General features: G+C 39.6%; 1 protein-coding gene across 2 annotated transcripts in view; it reads right to left on the bottom strand.

The window, feature by feature from the left end:
* DPY19L1 (dpy-19 like C-mannosyltransferase 1) overlaps positions 1-13594 on the bottom strand; it is a 95805-nt gene that overhangs the window by 10092 nt on the left and 72119 nt on the right. For both annotated transcript variants that reach the window (XM_037890067.2, XM_043540612.1), the window contains one exon: positions 2052-2226. In XM_037890067.2, the coding sequence (XP_037745995.1) occupies positions 2052-2226 (175 nt within the window). The remainder of the gene's footprint in view (positions 1-2051; positions 2227-13594) is intronic.

Below are 13594 nucleotides of genomic sequence, written 5' to 3'. Positions count from 1 at the left end.
ACAGCAGTGCCTAAGGGTCCCAAACAAGTTTGAAGCCCAACAGTATTAGGCTCTGTACAAAATTATAGTAAAAAACAGCCTCTGTCCAGAAGAGATTATAAAACTAATAGAGAGGGGAAACAGAACCAAGTGACTTGTACAACGTCATGCAGCAGGTCACAGAGCTAGGACTGAAATGAAGGTCTCCTCAGTCCCAGCTCAGTATTTTATCCACTAGATCACCATTCTTCAGTCAGCTGAGCACTGTATACGTACAAAGGTCCACAAACATGGCTCCATCTGCATGAACGACACCCAAGTACGTGAACGCTGTTGCACTTAAGAACACAAGCATTTTCAAAAAGTATGTTCATCATATTTCAGGAGAAACTTTTGAGACAAATAATGAACTTTCCTTTAGGAATTTTTTTCTTCTGAATAGAATTATACTGAGGTTTTAGCCAAAATGTGATTGTCTTCAAGAAAAAAGGCATACAAGATGTTACTAACTTATACTAACTGTTGTTCTTTGAGATGTGGGTACAGACATGCACCCAGTATACCAAAGCCAGAGAACTTTGCCTAGCAGTACCCGTAGAGGCGGTGCACACATCCTCTAGCTCCTTAGACCCTCCCCAGGTTATTTAGGGGCAGTGCTGCCTCAACCTCCCTCTCAGCACACCAAACATCAAGAATTGAAACTCCTATGTAGAGGGGACAGAGGGTGTGTCATAGAATACACATCTGCACCCACATCAAAAGGAACAGTAACAGCACATTAAAATAACGGTCCTTTCTTCTTTGAGTGAGTGCAGACATGTATTTCACTTAGGTGACTGACAAGCACTATCAGGACATGTGGCTCACAGTCTATTCTGAGAGCAACTGCAAAACTGCCTTCCCAAAATTTGCAGAATATCATCATGCTTTGTAAAATTATGTATAGAAGACCAAACAACAGCCCTGCAAATGTCCAGTATTAAAATATCACTGAGAAATGCAATGGATGTCACTTGGGACCTCATTGAAGTAGTCATGGCCACAAGAAACACTGTCTTTTGGCGTAGAAAAGACAAAGAACAAATTGCCTGGGGCTCAAATGGAAAACCCCTGAGGGCAGCCAACAGAGTGCTAAGGTCCCATTGAGGAATCACTTCCTTTACCAATGGAAAGAAACGAGTGACCCCTTTCATGAATCTGGCTACAATGGCATTTGAAAAACTGATTTCCCTTCGATAGAGGATGAAATGCTGAAATTGCTGCTCAGAGGACCCTCAACAAACTGATAAGACAGGCCACAGGACTGAAGGTATAATAGGAACTCCAAAATGTCCTGAATGCAGGCTTGCCTCAATTGAACTCCCTGGGGACAAGAACTAAGTTGAAATACATTTCCACTTAGCCAAATATGTAGTCCTAGTAAAGGACTTTCTACTACTAAGTTGAACCTGTTGAACAGCTGTGGAACAGTGCTCCTTCTGATCTAACCATGCGGCATCCATGCGGTGAGATGTCGACTGATTGGAGCTGGATATCAACAATAAAATCCCAGAAAGACTGAGATAAAGAAGCTTGAAGTAAACTCTCACACCGATTGCTCCAACTCTAGCCATGCATGGCAAGAAGGAACTGACGGTGGTCAGGGTAGCACCACCTTTAAATAGCCTGAGGAGGAGCTAAGGGGTCAGAGGACACAAGTGCAGCACCTACAGTTACCTGTAAGAAAAATTCTCTGGCTTTGGTGCACCTGAGTGGAATACATGTCTGCCACTTGCAGAACAGAGGATTCTCACTTAAACATAAGTGAAATACAAGGAACGTATCCCAGCATTCCAAATATGTTAGTTAAAAAAATTGTTTAATTTAATCTGTGTCAAAAACCATATGTGTAATAGCACAATAGTATTTTGAAAAATGCAGTTAGCATTTTAATTGGCTTAATCTTGATTCAAGTCCAGCATCTAATAAGGTTTAACTGCTCCTGACTGACTGCATTTTGACAGATTATTGCTAAAAATTCCTTCAGTTACAGCTCAAATAAGGACATCATCACACACAACTAAATAGTTTACCTTGTCTGGTACTGGATTTTATCCATTCTAAAAGTTCTTCCTGTGGCAAATTGCTAAATTCTCCCATTATGTTCCACTGATTCTGAAGGTTTGCTGATCCCTCTATTGCCATTATTGCTAAAATAGCAAAGACCAATGTTTTGGGCTGAATTTTGCCAAAGAGCCATCCAAACAACTGAAATATAAAAGCCAGTTAATTCCAAAATACCTACAGTATTATACAATATTCATGTCTTATGATTTTAATTTCTCCAGTAGAACCTGTCACACATATTACAATCAATCACAGATGTTCTTTTAGGGCCCAGTCCTGCTCCTATTGACGTCAACGGAAATTCTGCCATTAACTTCAGTGAGAGTAGGATTAAGGCCTTAAGTATTCACTTAAGTTGACTCCACTGGAGTATGCTGCTCCTACTTTTCTTATACTATAAAATAAGAAAATATGCATTAATACAACTTTAAATTTCCAGTGATCATAAAGTCAGGGAATGCAGCAGTTAAGGTTCATTCAGCAATGTCATCTAAATCTCACATATGTAGTATTTTATATTCTTGTCAAATGAACAGTTCAGTATATTTCTGATAATTTTAAATGTATTTCATAAAAAGATACAGGAAAGGTCAACTTTTTTTTAAGAACCCAGAAGCAAATCAGAAAGGAAAGAGTTAATGGTAGAACTTTACTGTTACATCACATCTATTCTTTCCCTCTCCCACACTGAAAGAGATAGGTTTTGTTTGAACAACAGTGCAAATGGTTTGAAGCAGACTTCGAAGTGCACATCTCAGTAAAATGAGTATTGTGTAGGAAACAGGAATTCTGTTTTACTGCTCTATTGTTTTCCTTGATCAAGGACAACCAATCCCTGCCACACTTTCCCTAACCCCCCAAGTACCCATAAAACATATCCCTTAATTTTTATTGGCAACTTCTGAATTAAAAAAGCAAGGGTTTACACTTGGTTACACACTGTTTAACTACTTGGCGCTAGCTAAATGCATTCCCATTAATCAGAATTTATGTAATTACTGTACTATTAAAGCAGCAGGAATTACCAATCACTGTTAGGCTAAATTATTTAATTTCCAATTAAGACCTCCCAATAAGCCAGCAATATCAATTAAACATGTGGCATATAACAGTATTTTAATTTTTATATAATACACTGCCTCTGGCAGCAGAGAGGGAACATGGCCAAAGCACCATCGTTCTACAGGGTACAACATACACTCCACTGTTTCTCCCAGAAGAGCCCAGCTCCTTCCCCGCTGAGGATCTAGCACAAGCAGCAGCACTAGTCTGGAGCATTCATTGTACACAGTGTACCTGGCCCCAGTGTCAGTCAAAGCTTCTTGTTTCTTCTTTCCACCTGAGTGCTTCTCTACAAATCTGGGCATTAATCAGAACACTAGTTTATATAACCCAAAGGGAGCAACCTGCAGTCTGCTGAATGAATGAAGCAGAAGGAGCTTCTTATATGGGCTTGCAATGATTGTTTTGTTAATAAAAACTTTTATTTGGAAGGGTGAAAAAAAACTTTACAACCACATTTAGATGGTCATAACTTATGTTACTTTCTTGGGGAAAGTGCTTACAACAGAGAACAAAAGTAAGTAGTCCAATGTGTAGATGCCAGAATACCACAAACCCGTTTTATGGACATTTATAATCCTACCCGTCTCTAAAAATTAAAATGTCATTTTATATAAATATAATATGATGCTGACCAATTAATTTGACTGCTGATCTGTTTTAGTAGTTGGTAGCTCTTTGGAAGATGTACTAACAACTACATGGCAATCTCAGTTTAAGTGAGAACGTGTTAGAAGATTTAAACTCCTTAGTCAGTTTGCTGCTTTTCAGGTGAAGAAAAACTACACTCCCATAATGGTTCTATAAAAACCTGATAAAATTAACAGTATTTTGTATATATGCAGAACCCAAAATGACTGAACATACATAAAATGCAACAAAAGAATCTCCTTTTATATGAGGTTGTGACTAGATTAGGTGGATTCTCATGTGGTACATGATTCATAAATATGCTCTGCCAAATAAATCTTTAAATGTTTGCAAGGAACATTTTCTTAATTTTCAAGTCCATCAGAATGTTTTCTGCTGCTTTTTAAAATTCCACTTAGGATGGAATAATTCCTCCTAATTTAGAGAGCAAACACACACAAACAACATCAGCTTTATCATCAGCGTGTCCCCCACGCCGCAAGATGCTGCACTGAGGAAACTGTGTTCAGTTTGATAATGAAGGGTATAATCATCCATGTGATGCCCTGAAAGAAAACCAACCAGCAGCAGAACTAATCCCTTTCCACAGATGCCCAGTCTCAGGCTATGTATTCTCGGACAAAAAAAGGTGTTTTTACTGTAAGGATAACTAGTGTGTGTTAGCTATCATGCTGTAAAACTCTTAATGGTGACAAGGCATTGTAGTTTTACCATGAGGCAACCTAGATGAGGTCAACCATGGATGGGGTTACAGTGCTGATCTCGCCTCGCTATTTCACAGCAAAAACAACTGCCTTGTTTCTGCTTAGGAGTTTACAGCAAGATAACTATCATGCATTAGTTATCTCACTGTAAAAAAACCCCCACCTTTGAGGTTTTATCTTCACTGATAATCTCCCTCCTACTACTTATCTTGGGGACTAGATTAGATGGTCCAGATCGCTTGCTGTTCTGTCTTATGTTCCTAAATCTTTGTAAACTGTTTTCACCCTTACCACTCTCATAATTGCTTAATCCTGACATCCATCCCACAGATATCAAATCCTCCCAGAACCTTATTCTAGACAAGTCTGGTCAATCATTTAGTCCTGACTCCCCTCTAATCCTAGTCGGACCAAAAAGCAGTTATTCCGTCCAGTTCTTTTTATACATATACAGCCAGATTCTTGAGTCTGCCTGAGCTATTCTTGGCTGAGAACCCAATGGGGGAGGCTGAAAGCCACTTTTACACTTCCTTGGTCTTGGAGGTAGTGCGAGGTCTTCTCATCCCCTTTGTGTAAGATAGGGCAACCTCATGTCTGCTCTAATCTATGCTGGATGCAAGAGCTCCTAGAGCCATTCCAGTTAGTGTAAGGCATGTCAGCCATAATATTTTCTGTCAACACCAGATTTTATGCCATCTATGGAGTCCCCTACATGTATGAGATTTGCAGCCCCCTTTGTGCCACAGGAACAGTGCAAAGAAGCCAGGCCAGGGACAGAGAATCTGGCCCACATTTTCCAGGTGCCACCCACCTTCAAATCAGGTAATGTTCTAAGGGTAAAATTATCAAAGATTTTTCCTCCTCTTGATGCATGAGAAAAATGCTCTAGGAAGAAGCTAGACTCCATCTGTCAGACTTAAGTACTAAGCCCCAGTACCCTATCCTGAATGTGTAAATACAGTAAATGGAATATGTAGGTACTTTAGACCTTTTAATTAATTGAAGGTTTTATACTTACTCTGCAAAAGTTAACATTTTATGCATACTGACTATAAAAATGAAGGTTTGTCATAACGCTTTCCCCCCACATGTTGCAACACTGGTTTCAAATTAAATTGATGAGTGGATAAAATTTTGATTATTTCAACTGCTCACTTATCCAGAACGTTATAGAGAGTAGTATTTGGACCTCAAATTAATATGCAAATAGCTAAATTATTCAGTTAGTCAATCAGAGAAGCAATATATGCAATCTGATGGGGTCAGATCAGGATCATCGTTCTTATGCTCAAAACTGGATAATGCAGATGAGCAATTTATAGTTAAAGCAAAATATATTACATTATGAAACAGTTAGTTTAAGAATCTCAACTTCCACCGTTTAAAAAGGAAAGGCCAGGACATAAAGCTATATGGTATATGCAGGATTATGCATCTAGTGTTTTTGTTAACTTAAAAGATATTACACCTAATGATACACTCTTAGAATTCTCTGCAAATTTCTAGTTTGGATGCTGTAAGCAATATAAACATATTTCAGTTAAGCACTGAAAAATAAGACTCAATTACCAAGTTTCATATCCCATGATGATAAACATTCTATGCAACAGAGGTCACTTTGAATTTATAGATAATGTTCATTGAAGAGTACATACTTTTAGTATTATGAAACCAAAGTTTACCCAGGTTTAAAATTCAGGAATACTTGCTTGGTAATTAAATTGTAACACACTGCAATATTAGTTATCAGTTACAAACAGCAGTACCTAAGCTTTCAACTTTGCTCTGCTCACATCTACTTTAAATAAGACAGACATGAGCATACTGTGTGAGAGCAAGGCTTAGGAGTGAATTGGAAATTACAGAAAACTGAAAGCCATGCACAAGTTTGTCTAAAAAAAAATCTGTTTTGCTACAGTTCAATTAAATTTGCAGAGAACAAACATTTAGCTAACTGCTGCAGGAAAGACAATATTTGATTTAAACTAGGGCTGTCAGTTAATCACAGTTCACTCACGCAATTAACTCAAAAAAATTAATCGTGATTAATCGCACTGTTAAAACAACAGAATACCAATTGAAATTTATTAAATATTTTGGATGTTTTTCTACATTTTAAAATATATTGATTTCTATTACAACACAGAATACAAAGTGCACAGTGCTCACTTTATATTATTATTTTTATTACAAATATTTGTGCTTTAAAAATGATAAATAAAAGAAACAGTATTTTTCAATTCACCTCATATAAGTATTGTAGTGCAATCTCTTTATCATGAAAGTGCAACATACAAATGTAGTTTTTTTGTTACATAACTGCTCTCAAAAACAAAACAATGTAAAACTTTAGAGCCTACCAGTCCACTCAGTCCTAATTCTTGTTCAGCCAATCGCTAAGACAAACAAGTTTGTTTACATTTACAGGAGATGCTGCTGCCTGCTTCTTATTTACAATGTCACCTGAAAGTGAGAACAGGCATTTGCATGGCACTTTTGTAGACGTCGTTGCAGGTATTACATGCCAGATATGCTAAACATTCGTATGCCCTTTCATGCTTTGGCCACCATTCCAGAGGACATGCTTCCATGCTGATTATGCTCTTTAAAAAATAATACATTCATTAAATTTGCGACTGAACTCCTTGGGAGAGACCTATATGTCTTCGGTTCTGTTTTACCTGCATTCTGCCATATATTTCATGCTATAGAAGTCTTGGATGATGACCCAGTACATGTTTGTTTTAAGAACACTTTCACAGCAGATTTGACAAAATGCAAAGAAGATAGCAACGTGAGATTTCTAAAAATAGCTACAGAACTCAAACCAAGGTTTAAGAATCACAAGTGCCTTCCAAAATCTGAGAGGGACGAGGTGTGGAGCATGCTTTCAGAAGTCTTAAAAGAGCAACACTCAGATGCGGAAGCTACAGAACCCGAACCACCAAAAAAGAAAATCAACCTTCTGCTGGTGGCATCTGACTCAGCTGATGAAAATTAACATGCATCGGTCCGCACTGCTTTGGATCTTTATCGAGCAGAACACATCATCAGCATGGACGCATGTCCTATGGAATGGTGGTTGAAGATGAAAGGACATATGAATCTTTAGCACATCTGGCACGTAAATATCTTGCTACGCCGGCTACAACAGTTTCAGGAAAACGCCTGTTCTCACTTTCAGGTGACATCGTAAACAAGAAGCAGGCAGCATTATCCCCTGCAAATTGTAACCAAGTTTGTCTGTCTGAGCGATTGACTGAAGTAGGACTGAGTGGACTTGTACGCTCTAAAATTTTACATTGTTTTATTTTTCAATGCAGTTATTTTTTGTACATAATTCTACATTTGTAAGTTCAACTTTCACAATAAAGAGATTGCACTATAGTACTTGTATGACGTGAATTGAAAAATACTATTTTTTTTTGTTTTTACAGTGCAAATATTTGTAATCAAAAATAAATATAAAGTGAGCACTATGCTCTCTGTATTCTGTGTTGTAACTGAAATCAATATATTTGAAAAGGTAAAAAAATCCAAAAATATTTAAATAAATTGTATTCCATTATTGTTTAATGCGATTAATTTTTTTCATCGTGCGATTAATCGCGGTAAATTTTTTTTAATATCTTGACAGCCCTAATTTAAACAGATCTGTTAATAATTTCTTAAAGATGTGGAACAGTAAGACCAAACAACTATTCCTGTGAATCTGACAAAGAAAAATAGCACTCTTTGTATAGAGTGTGGATTTAAGAAAAAGGAAGTCCTAACTGACTGGATACTGTTTAAGTGTAAAATGAAATACTACGTTCCAAGAAAACAATATGTACCCTATTTTCATGGCTTTAATAGCTATTCCTCCCGCAGCCCCAACTCCAATTTCTCTTGGTCTCCTTTATGTATCTGAACTCTTTTTTCTTATGCTACTTTTTTTTTTTTTTTTAAGAGGGAGGTTGTTCATAATTTTATCAAATGTATGAACAAAATACAAGGAAAGGAAAGGGCAGAATGTAATATATTAGGCACTTACAGAGTTTAAAAAAATATGAAAAAATATCATGTCATGAATTTTGTCTCCATTTTCAAGTTTTTGGGAAAATGGGGGAAGATGATTCTACAGAAATGTTTTTGTACTCGTATGAATATAAATAATCTTGGTCTTTTCTCCAACCATGAAATTTTTAAAAAAAGAAAAAGAAAAACTTAAAAAGCTGATAGGGTTGCATTGCTGGCTTCATTCTTCTCCAACAGATCCCAGATGGTCATGATGGGCAGCTGCTTGATGGTTCTCACCACCTGTGGAGCATTGCAGGCTTCATTCTTACTATTACCAGTGAAGGAAACAGTAAGTGACTACATCAATAAACTGATGACACATCTCTACAGGCACATCTTATCTAGTGCAAACAATGCTAGCTCCCAGCTGTCTCAGTGTTCAAAGGAGGTTGGAATTGGATGAAAACCACCGGCATAAACTAAATCACGAAAGCTGTAGATATTAATAAGATACTATTAAGCTCATCCCCCCAGTATTCAAACAAGTGAAGGTGTGGGGATGTTCCTGCTGGACTCATTGCTCCTGAACAGCCAAATGGCATCAGAAATACTATCTTTCATTTTCAACTGACAAGGAGATCTTTGCTCTGGTAAAGTAACGTAACCCACAATGATCCGGGCTGAATTACTGTAGTTCTCTCGCTCTAGTACTGAGGGCAACTATCATATGAAAACTTCAACTACTAAATCAACTCATCTACTAAATCAAAAAGGCTAAAGAGTCTACATATCACCAGTACTTTGCATGCTAAATAGCTCCTCATTCAACTCTTCATCCATTTCAAAGTACTGTTTTTTCTCTCTGAGACCACTTCTCCCTTCATGACTTACCAGAGTAATTATGATTGACCAGAGGGCTACATCAGACTAGCCCCTGAGTTGCACTCTGGGTTAAGGTGTAGCAGAAGGTCCTAAACTGTGGCACACATTTCCTATGCTGTAATGGGAGAGTTCTAGTCTTGTCAAGATTTGAGCAAGATATAAAGATCCATCCGTTTACACAGGCTTTCCAACAATAACAAAGCAGCAAAAGAGCCCAACAGCATTCTCCTGGGTAACAGAAATCAACAACTAAAATAAGGGAAGAATGAAGAAGAATTTAGGCCTATTTTGTACAGAATTCACTATGAATCAATGCTTTAACCACGACCGACATATCAGTGATGGGCACATTAGAAGTAGGAAGAGACAGGAAAAAAAAAAGACTAAATATTTATTTTATTGCTTTTCTGGTTCAAAGGGCAACTTTTATTTCAAATTACAATACACTGACATTTGTTTTGCTAATTTACAGACCCCTGAAGATACAGCTTTAGAATGTCTATTTTGAGAATCTTAATGGAAGTTTTGTTAAAATACTATTACTCACAAAAAAACTTAAAAAAATTATGTTGCCAGTGCACTTTACAGATGCAGAACAGAGGCACAGAGAGATTAAGATCAAAACTTTGCACTCATTTTGGGTGCCCAATTTGAGACTAGGACCTAGTTTTTCAGGGTACTTAGCATTATATAGCACTTTCTATGTTCATATCACAGCTCCCACCAACTTCAGTTCCAGCTGAAAGTGTGCAGCAGTTAAGCAAATCAGACCCCAGGATATCAAGACAGGCACCCAGAAAATAAAGACAATTAGTGACCACCTGTGAAAAATATGATTTATGTGACTTTCCCAGCATCACATGGGAACTCTGTGAGAGAGGCAAGAAAAGAAGCCAATTCTCCAGGGCTCCATGAAACTGGTAATCATGAGATCATCTTTTATCTTCCTTGACTCATTTACTACACACCTTCCAACTTCGGCAACAAACAAGGCAAGGATCTTACAGACAACAACCTCCTTTTCTACACAACTCCCAGACCTGATCTATCCTGTTTACTGAACAAGGAAAGGGAATACAGGAAGGGAAAGAACACAAAAAGTGGTCACATAATAAGGAACATTTACTAACCTCTTCCATAACTGTTGTTCTCTGAGATGTGTGGCACATGCCCATTCCACTTCAGCTGCATGCATGCCCAGTGCACAGCTGTTAGAGATTTTTCCCTCAGCAGTACCTGTTGGGGTGGCACACGTGCCCTCTGCTACTCTCATGCTGCTGCGTGATGGTATAAAGTGTGGAACTGCTCCAAACTCTCCCCAAGTCCTTACCGGACAGACTCCGATACAGAAGGGCTGGTGGTGGAACGGACACATTCAACACATCTCGAAGAACAACAGTTATGGAACAGGTTAGTAACTTGTTTCTTCTTTGAGCGATTGCACATGTGCATTCCACTTCTGGTGACTCACATATAGTTCAATCTTTATTCAGGAAGACTCCGATCCCACCCTCAGATTGAAGGACCACATGTTCAAACTTGGCATCATCTCCAGACGCTGAGACACTGCACTCTCCAAAGCAGTCATCTGCTCAGGCAAGACCATTGACTCTGGCACCAGCCCTGTTGATATTAGATGCCATCTTCCTGTGACTCTTTCTCAGTACTGGGGAAGGAGTATGGACCCAAGAATTAGCAAGACGACGAGAAGCACTTCTGATGCATGCAGATGTGTTTGGTACCCACTATGAGCGAGACGGCTCCGAGGATGAATGTAGGGCTACCTCCATCAGCAGAAACTTGGCCTCCCTGTCCTCCTTGGATGCAAGGTAGGCACCAAAACATGGACCTGAGTCTTCCCAAGACACTTCAGGCAACTGGAGTGTGGGTCACTCACTGGAATGGCAGGGCTTAAAACCCAGTGACTGAGTCATGCCCCGGCAGAGGTAGCAGTACCCAGGAATAGGTAATTCTATAACTACCTAACACTATAAACTACTAAAACAAGGAAAAGACTTGTGATAGTAAGACCACACTCTCCAACAACCGTCATAGATGGTAAGAAGTCTCATGGGGTTGGGCATGGCACCGCCCTTTATACCACTGCACAGCAGCATGAGGGAACAGAAGCCACCTGTGCTGCCCTGACAGGCACTGCTGAGGGAAAAAAATCTCTGACAACTGCACAACTGGACACGCATACACCTGAAGTGGAATGGACATGCGCAATCACTCAAAAAAGAAAAGACTATCATAATGCATGTGCACAATGGGGCTGAATTAAAATTATAAGCAACCTTAATACTGGCACTTCCTAATGGAGCGACTGACTTTGAAACCTGAATTATGTTCTTTTAACAGTTTTTACTGTTTAATTTCCTAGGTTTCCTAAAAAAAACAAACTGAAAAAAATATTCCAAATGTGATACCATACTGACACCCACGTGGTTCATCAGCAGGGTTGGAACATGTCGATCCACTACACAGACCTCTGGCCCTTAAGCTAAGAGAGGAACTGATAAAAATAGTTAGGTTGTTAATCACTATGTAGACCAGCACTAGAGCGGGAGGAGACACACACTTTGCCAGTACATTTCACATAGATTTGCTTACAGCAGTGGAATGGTGAGATTCAGGAAACTTGGGTTCCATTCCAGGCTCTGGAAGTGTGTGCGCTTTAATGGGCACAGACTCTTCTACCCGTTTCCCTCAAGCTTGATGTTTTCCCTGCCCTATCTGCTCCAACCTTTCCCTTTCCCACCCCACCTCCTTGCTCTAGTCCTATTCTCTTTGTCTATCCTAGTACCTGTCTCCATTACTCAGGGTTCACATCCAAGTCCCAGTTTCTTCACCCAGCAAATCCCAGTTCTCCCCCTGCACCCCAACACTTTTTCAGATCCATCACCTCTGCCCATAACCCCCCCAACACACACACAATGGTTTAGTCCCAGTCTCTCCCTTCCAACCCCAGTCATAGTTGCTCTTCCTCCACCACCCTTAGTCCCAGACTCCTATTCCTTTCCACCCCCAGTCCGGCTTTTGTCCCTTCTGCATTTGAATCAGACCAGCTTCCTTCTCCACACTGCCTGAGTGCCCACAGGGGGTCTTTGATAGGACAGGTTCACAGACACTCCATTCTTAGTTCCAGTGCCCAGCCCAGAGCACTGGGAGCAGCCATTACTGGGGAAGTCTGGCTTTGCCCCTGCTACCATGCACTGAAATATATTCTGTCACTCTGTGGGGCTGGCGTATGTGCAATCCTGTTACATACAGAAGCTGTGAGGAGCTGGGGCGTGTCTAGTTGTTCTGTGGAAATGGCACACGTGCAGTCCAGTCACACACACGAGTTGTGAGGGAGGGAGTGTGCACTCTGGTCAGAACAAAGAACTGACAGAGGCTCAAGCATGCTCAGTGAAGATGAAATCTTTGGAGATTTACTGCTAAAATCTAAGGAGCAACCCAATAGCTGCAGCAACAAGAGGAGTTGGAGGAAGCAAAGAAGTTGCCAGGAACTAGAGAGCCAGAGACCCCTGGAAGGGGTGGCCCTGAAGTCTGCGGACCAGGTATTGACTCAAGACTGCCTTCTGTTTGTTTGTTAACCTTTGTTATAAAAGAATAAATCTCCTTAACTGAGACTGGGTGTGGTAGTGCATGCTTGAAGATAGGGTGCAGCGGCAGCCCCTCAGTGACAGATGGCAAAAGGCTTATCCCAGATACAAAGGCTTATCCCCGACCTCTGCCCCAAAATGGACACGTTTCAATACCCTGCTTCAATGCATGGCAGTGCTACAGCTTGCCAGAATTTTTGAACATGGGCAAAATGTATTTTCCCCTAGCCTTTTTCTTGTAAACAGCTGAACTCCTTTGGTCGAAAATTTTCACAAACTCAGCCTGAGTCAGACACTCGGGCATGGAAGATTTTCATATCAACAGTTGAAATTTGGCAAAGTTATAAGCAAGTGAAAACAGGGTGTACACTGGAAATTGCTAGGTCACACCTTTAAAAACAATATTGTTGTATACTACAGTACTGTGCATACTGTACATAATGACAATCAGGCAGAATGCATTTAACAGATATTTAGCTGTGGTTCTAAAGACTCAATCTGTATTTTGGGTGTGAGGATCACCCTTCAAAAATGTAGAATATTTGTATGAATAGCCAGTTCCAACAAATATTCCACATCTGGAGAAATCTGGTCTGCTTTTCC

Source organism: Chelonia mydas, chromosome 2 (assembly GCF_015237465.2).
Source record: "Chelonia mydas isolate rCheMyd1 chromosome 2, rCheMyd1.pri.v2, whole genome shotgun sequence".
NCBI classification, from domain to species: domain Eukaryota; kingdom Metazoa; phylum Chordata; order Testudines; family Cheloniidae; genus Chelonia; species Chelonia mydas.
Note: the sequence above shows the minus strand (reverse complement) of the source record. Positions and strands in the feature narration are given on the sequence as shown.